Source organism: Serinus canaria, chromosome 1A, assembly GCF_022539315.1.
Source record: "Serinus canaria isolate serCan28SL12 chromosome 1A, serCan2020, whole genome shotgun sequence".
NCBI lineage: Eukaryota > Metazoa > Chordata > Aves > Passeriformes > Fringillidae > Serinus > Serinus canaria.
The window spans coordinates 63,173,029-63,181,086 of NC_066314.1; the positions used below are offsets into that span (position 1 = coordinate 63,173,029).

General features: G+C 42.2%; 1 protein-coding gene across 1 annotated transcript; it reads left to right on the forward strand.

The window, feature by feature from the left end:
- The first annotated feature begins 868 nt into the window (after positions 1-868).
- Positions 869-4,672, forward strand: MANSC4 (MANSC domain containing 4). The gene is made up of 3 exons (XM_009094201.4): positions 869-1,238; positions 2,577-2,711; positions 3,618-4,672. The coding sequence occupies exons 1-3, from the start codon at positions 944-946 to the stop codon at positions 4,289-4,291; spliced, it is 1,104 nt and encodes a 367-aa protein (XP_009092449.4). The 5' UTR covers positions 869-943; the 3' UTR covers positions 4,292-4,672.
- The last annotated feature ends 3,386 nt before the right edge of the window (positions 4,673-8,058 follow it).

The window sequence follows — 8,058 nt, forward strand, 5'->3', positions numbered from 1 at the left end:
GGAAAGGAGGAAATTCCTTGATCTCAATCTTGAAGAGTAAAAAGACAGTGTAAAATATTCTTATATACTGAACACCCAATTTTTATTGCAAAATACACTTCTACCTAAGTCTCTCAACCTCACTATACAGTCCACGGGGTTTAAATCAACTGTTGAATTGTAATATTTTAAAGCTTTTCTGTATGAAAAGTGAAACGTGGGAAGTGGGGATCAGAGTTGGTCCTATTAATAAAATAATGTGGGAGTTTCAGGTTTCAGACCAGGTACTTGAAAAATCATCTCCCTGTGTGTCAGCTGTGTTTTCTTTCTGACAGACCTTTTCCTAGCAGAAAATCTTGTATGGACTGCTCCATGTTTTTAAACTTATTAGGTTTATAGATCATAGGTTGAGTGGAGGTTCCAGCCCTCCCCAGTCATAGAAAGTTCATCTGGTTCTACATCTTTGCAAATAAAATTTTATTATTCTTGCAATCAAAATAGTGTAGGAAGGGGAACAGATCTCCGCCTCTGGCTGGAGGTTCATTAACATAAGAAGGCAGATTTCTGCAGTCATCAGATAATTCAAAAGTGCTCAGATCCTAGACAGAGCTGTTTCTCTGTACTGAGTGTAACAGTGAACAAAGTGAGGTGGAACAAGGTGCTGAGCTTGCTGTTATTCACCAAATCTCAAGGCTTTCTGCGTGGCTTGGTCTGAGGACAAGAGACACAAAGGGGGGACCACAGAAACAAGTTCTCTGAATGACTAAAAACAGCCTGTCCCTTTTGTGTCTCAAAACCCACCTCCAAATAATTAAGTTAGAGAAAAGCAATAATAACTCTTAGCTCATTAAATGTCTGCTTTCTTTCAGCAGCTGCCCAGACAGCACCATGGGCATTGTCTGGAGGAGCCCCTGCCCTGGCTCACACCCCTGGCAGACCTGGCAGCATCCTCAGTTTTTCAGGGATGCTCTCTGCAGCGCTGGTGCAGCCCTGGAGCAGAGGGCGGCTCCCTGAGGCCCTGCCAGGGGCCATGGCTCTGCTGCTGGCAGCGGCACAAGTGCTGCTGCTCCTGGGGCTGCCCGGGGACTCCCAGCGCCTCTGCTCGCCCACTGCCTTCTACAAGAACTGCTGGATCCGGCGCTTCCCAGGCCTCCTGGTGGACCTGCGGGAGTCGCGGAGGAGGGGAGCGCAGCTGCTGCAGGGCTATGCAGAAACCTCCCCCCAGCAGTGCAGCAGGAGCTGCTGCCTTCTGAGGAACGGTGAGTGCTCCTTGGCAAGGTCGTGGCACACATTAAAACCCCCATTTTGGGTAATGTTTATAGAAACAGTCCTTCACTTGAAGAAGAAATAGAGGGGGTGGAAGGAGGATCTATAATTTTTTTTTCAGGCAGGAAAGCAGAGGCGCATTGCAACTGTTGTCCCAGAGAAAGGAAATGGATAGTCTCTATTTTTTCAGAAGACTGCACTAGGAACACACTAAAATCTTAGGGTCTACTTTGCAATTTTAGATCTCTGTTACAAAGCTTGTAGGCAATACCAACATAAAGAGAGTAACCCTTCAGTATTCATCCCCATCTATGTTATAGAGAACAACCAGTGACAGTGATTCCAACAGCATTCTCTTCCCGAAGGATGGCATCAAACTAGGACATAGTGAGAGGGAGAGTGGAGGGGACACACAGTATGTCCTTCTCTGAAATACAACAGTATTCTTTTCCTTGGAGAAAGCACTCTCTTATTCCATGTTTATACCATGCAAACCAGGTAACACTAAAGTTATAGCAACAAATAATAGCAGTTATTCAGCTGGCCACCCCTTTTCTCTGGTAAACTCAGGCTCAGAGTAAAAATAAACAAAATCATTCTTTGTCCTAAGCCTTGTACTTTTTCTGTATCACATTGCACTTGTACTCTACAGGAGTGTATTTTAGAAGGATATGTGAATTGCATGTCTGTGGTGCCTAAATTTTCAAAACTCTCCAGACTGGAAAGGGGTTGGTATAAGGTTTTGGAGGATGAAAGTGAGGTACCAGTTACTAAAAAAAGTCAGTATAAACTTGGATTAAATTTTGAATTATGAGCAAAAATGTGACCTTCACAACCTGACAGTGACATAACTTCCAGAAGCAATCCTGGGAAGAGTCAAATTCTGTCTTAAATAATGTGAGGTGAGAAAAATTACATACATTTCAGCAAGGTTGTTCCTGTCTTGACAACAAACTTTTTCTCATATCCCCCCACATGGGATTGGATACTTACAGAGAAAATAAAAGATAATTTGAAATCTCCTTTTTATAATCATCAAAATGTGTTACTATCAACTAAAACAGAGACATTAGAGGGCATTTCAAAGGGCTTTAAATCAGTTATTATTTAATGAGATGGAGAAGTAGAACTCATATGGCTGTTCTAGTCCAGATGTAAAATAAGAATGTAAGCTCTCTTTTGACTGTATGCTCAATTAGTTTATATGATAATGAGAGAACCACAGGATCTGGGCAAATATAATGAACTTCTGATGTTAAATAACATCATAACATGCAAAATGCAATGGTCATTCTGCTGAGAAGCTCACCTTTGTTCTTTATGGGTTCCAGTCTCCTGCAATCTAGCAGTGTTCTACCATGGAGCCATTCATGAGAACAGGAACTGCCTGCACATGTCTTGCCCAGCGTTGGAAAGCTGCATTCTAAAGGCTGGAGTTGATGTCATTTTGTACAACATCACAACAGGTAATTAGGCATTTCATTTATAAAGGCTGAAAACAAAGCAGCTCTAGCAAATGTTGAAATGATACCAGGTCAGCTGCTGTGCTAAATGATCTCCTGAAGTAATGCACAATTCTAAAAAACATGAAGACTTATTTCCTTTTTCATTTATATACCTACTTCTGAAAATACTTCCCCCCTTTCTTCCACTCAGTGAGAAAGGAGCTTGAAGATATACCCTGCTCTCAAGAGTCATGCTCTGAGTACCTCATCAGTACTGTGCTTGGCCAAAATACCCTCCCAGCCCTGTGAGACAGAGAGGAGGCTGCCACTGCTCCATGGCCCCAGACCCTAGCAGTAACAACGGTGAACATTTCTTTTCATTAGACACATGCACTGTGAGCACACAGGTAACACATAAAGAGAAACACATAAAGCAAGCACACCAACACAGGGAGCACCAAAAGCTTCATCCTGCTTTTTGTGTCAGTGAAAATGTATAAATATGTGTACATACACAATGCAAAGTCCCCCAGATGCTGGGCTGAGATGCTCTGTGCCTCTGGACCTCAGGGTGCCCAGTCTGGATCCCAGACTCAACAGTTGCTGCCACTGGCATGTTTGATTCCCCAGGGTGCAGCCTCCCTCCAGCTGCTGGTACAGACTGTCACACACGTAGAGCTTTCCTGGATTTCCCTTCCCTCACTACCCTTTCCTCACCTTTGGTTCCTTCCCTAAGCATCCCATAGTAAGTCATGTGCAATCCCAAAATGCACATCCCTTGCATCCCATAAGGTGTCCCATAACCTGAGGCAGTGATACCTCAATCCAAAAGGGCATTATTTGGGCTCCCTGCCCTGCCTCTGTCTCCATTTTTGTGGGTGTGCAGACAAGCTTTATCAATAAACTAACATTATCCTAATTCAACAGGGATTGATCCAGATCTTCTCATTTTTGAGAAACTGAAATCCCAAGAGCCAAATGCTTACTCCTCAGCAAGTAAATCTGAGATGCAGCACAGCACAAAGACCCCTGAGGGGGGAAGATGCCAACATCACAATGCCACCACGTCAGGTTCTCCTCTGCTCCGAGCTCCACCTGCTGCCACAAGCCATGGCTTACCAGCTAACACTCCCAGCCCCAGCTGGAGTCTGAGAGTGCAGAGAACTGAAGGTACTGCCTATTCCAGGGCAGACACTTCCCCAGCAGCCATTGCTTTTGCTAAGAGGACAAGCAGCAGGTCGGTCACCAGCTCAGACAAGATTGCACACTCAGCTTTCAGCCCCAAGCCTGCCCAGGTGTTATCCCACGTGTCCACCCCTCCTCGCCTGAACAGCAGCAAGCAACACCTCAATGAAACCAAAGGCTCCAGTGGGAGGAATTCCACATCAGACAACGAGGGAGCTGCTTGGGAAGCTGCAGCTTTGGGGGTCTGGCTGATTCCTGTTGTCCTTTGCTCCTCTCTCCTCTGCCTGTGCTGTTGCACTGTTGCCCTCACAGCTGGGCGCTGCACCTACAGGAGGGGTCACTATAAACCTGTAAGGACAAGAACAACCATGTCCAGACAGCTCATAAAATATGCTCCTGTCAGAGGTAATCTGTGAAACACCATCCTGGCTCTGGAACAATCAGAATTTAAAAAATGCACCCCATACACCAGCTTACTTCTCTCACAGAAGCAGTGGTAAAATAATTCAGAATATTTTGGTTCTATGATTTACTTCTCAGCAGATGAAGCACAACTCCCTGTCTGTTTAGGTAGGAAACACCCAGTCACAGCTCCCATTGTTTGAAGCATTTTGGTTCATAATCTGACACAGATTAATGCCTGACAAACACTGTAAAACTTTCCCCCAGGTTCAGTGCAGCTGCAGTGTTGGTATGTCTGTGTGGCAGAGAATTATTTAACTGGATGAGAAATCCTGCTATAGTTATTTTTGTATTTGTCTATTTGCTACCGAATAAACAAACATCCCATGTGATGCAGGAATACACAGGTCACTTATGAAATGGTCTTTTTGTTTGAAATGTTCATGTTTTCTGAAGAAAGAAAGAAAGAAAGGCTAAACCTAAACTCAGAGAAACTTTTTGTAAAGAACTAGGTCTGTACTTTTGGATGCCTTTCTTCAAGCTGAATACAGCCATTAAAATTCTGCTTGTAGAATTCTGCTTGACTTTATAGTCTTGAGTGCTGCCAAGAAGGCAATTCAAACTTCAAGACCTTGCAGCATTCCATTCCAAATAGAATTTCTCCAGAAAATCTGGGAATATACATGCCATTATTATTGCTACATAATTGCATGTAGTTTTTAGAATACAGAATTTACACGCAGGTAGCTTCATCTAATTTAGATTAGAAAAATTATCTTTTCTTGACCTAAGCATTGCCCTGTAGTTTCAGCTGGATAATTTCAGTTTTCTTAGCCTAGGGTTTTGCCAAGCATTGCTGACTACTCTGTTATCTTCAGTTACGAGGCATACACATTTTGTGCTAGAATTAGTTGTTTAATACCTGGGATTTTTATTGGAATACCAACTTATTTTTTTGTTTCTGAAGACAGGAGAGTGCACAAGGTCTCCTCCCTGTTTCACAAAGTAAGATTTGCAGTTTGAGGCAGCACTGTGGTAAAACAATGCCCCTGACTCATTAATTTATAATGCTGCAAAGAATGCATTTTTTACCTAAGTCATGATTTAATCATGAATCAAGGACAGGGGAAGATGCTTAAATCCATAATAAATATATATTTATGATCCATTGTTGAACTTGCAGCCACAAAAACCTGTCTAAGGAACTTAGCTCTTACAGTATCAGTGTGGAAACAAACTGAATGTGGGCCATCACCTTTCTACTCTGTACTGTTAAGATATTACTGTTCTCAGACAATATTAGAGAGCTCAGCTGAAAACTGACAGGTTCTATCACATTGCAATCCCTTCCTTACCTGAGACTTGCACTAATTTCATGTCCCCAAGTCCTTAAGTGTCCATTCTTCCAGTTCAGGCTGAGCTGTGCACTGAGTGCCGCACAGAGCATCTGCTGACAGCAGAATCAGTAGTGCCTCCAGCTTTTTTAGCTCCTCTGTGCTATCAGTCAGCCTCCAGAGCAGCTTGAGTCAAGCAAAAAAAGAAGAAAAGCTTATGGGGTGGATACAGATGTAGGATTTTTTAAAATAGAATAAGTCATAGGTAGTTAAACACTTGCTTTCCAAAAGGAGGGTTTTCATCTCCCTTCCCTATCAGAAAAGTAACTCCGTGCCTGCAGCAAGCCACAGGCATTCCTGGTTCCTCGTTTTTTTATCTCCAGATTAGTGACTGTAGAGTGCACTTCAGAGCACCCTGATGCTCCACTGAGTCTTACCCTCAATAGGATGTTCTGGAGAAGAATCATATAATGCAACTGAGACCTCAGTTCTTACCAGAAAAAGATACAGGAGACAAAATGAAAAATGCTATCTGTCCCACAGGCAAATGCTTCTGGGACAGCAGGGAATGATTAAAGCAAGATTATGTTCTGAAGAGATTTCTTGGTTTGTTGACAGAGAAAGAAAAAATAATTGGGAGACAAAGGGTTATATGAAGCACAATAGCAGAGCTATTTCATTACAGACTTAGAGAGTCACAAGAAAATAAATAAATAAATACATTTTAGGTATGAGGGAAAGCAAGAAATGGGTAGCAAGATGATTTTTGCAGACAGCACATCCCTTTTTAGGCAACTGCCCCTTTATCCCTTTGTTGTGCTTGTAGCATCATTATGCCTGAAAACAGGGGAAAAAAAAAGTCCACTCTTAGGAATGTTTATATGGGGGATAAAAGGGAAGTTCCCGCAGGTGTGCAGAGGGGTGCACACTTCAGTCATTTACATTGTAATGCACATGACACATTAATAAGTGACCAGTGCTAAAGATGTGTAAATTATTGTGCTGCAGAACTGCTTTAACCTGTAAATCTCTTAATCTCTAACTCTTCAGTTTTTAAACTTTAGCACAGGCTTCCAGAGAGATGGATCATGCAAAAGTATTAAAAAAATACTTTAAAATACTTTAAAAATACAATAAAATAGAGATGTGTAGTTTAGTTCTTAAAAATATGTGCTGTATTTTATATCCTTGAGGTTGGGAAGGCTCCCACAGGGTTTAAGATCCCAGTGTTTCAGGTATTCTGCACAGTCACAGAGAAATACTGTCTCCTTCAAACACAAACAGTTTAGAGGGAGAAGCAGAAAAGCAGAGAGGAAAATCCAAGAGCTCAAAATAGCATCCAAGCTGCCTTTTGTCCTGCCCACTGCATTACACAAGTTCTGTACTGTAACATAGAAATCATCAGTAAAAATCACAAGTGTAAGCTTGAGTTTTATCCCAACATTGCTCTTGGCCAGTAGGCATCACCTGTTTTTGGGAGACACTTGGTGCTCAGCAGTCACCTTAAATCCTACCTGTGTTACTTGAAACATTTATAGGATGTATGTGAGTTAGGTTTGAACACTTCAGAGAGAGCTGGAGAAGCCTGTACATTTTAGGTTTTCCATAAATTAGCTGTGAAGGTAATGAAAAAGTCAGGTTCCCTTGCTGTGCTGTTCTTTTTACCAGACATTATTGTTGATGAGGTCAAATTGTTGTTTCAGCCATGACTTCCAGAGTTCTGCTTGAGTCCATTCTGTGAAAAGCAAAGGAAAACTGGGCTGTCCTCTGCTGCAGAGGATTTTCTCAGGTGCTCACATGTCCTGAGTACAGAAGGACAGCTTTGTGGAGAAAAGCAAACTTAGGGGATTTGGGGTTTCTTAAGACATTTCAGGGCCTTGCTCCTGCCAGCCTTGTACACACCACTGGCTTCCCAGCTGGCTCCTAGGGCAGCCCTTGTGCAGGCACTGACAAAGCTAATTAAGGAAACACATTTCTCCTGTGCACATACTAGAACCAAACTGCCTCTGGAACAGAGCCAGGCACAACTTCAGGCACCATTCTTTTGAGTCAAACTGCACTTACTTCCTTAGTTGTTTTGGTTTCATGGCTGTTCAGAGAAGATTTGGAATTATTCAGATGTTCCTATTTCAAATGGAAATTTTAAACATTACCCTCATTGTCCCTGGATAAAGGAGTGACCTGATAACAGCTGAAACTTTCCCCATATTAAGCTTCTGCTAAAATTTTACATTAATACACATCCAAAAGGAAGGACTACTAAAGAACCAGGTCAGTCAGTGCAAAGTTGGGATCACAGGACAAACATTTTCAGTCTTAGTACAGCTCTGGCAAATTCTCTTTAATGCAGCATTTTAATTCTTTAATAAGAATTAAAATGCTGCATTAAACTTGGTCTCTCACCATATGAAAACAATCCTGACCTAAGAAGAATCCTTCCTAAACTG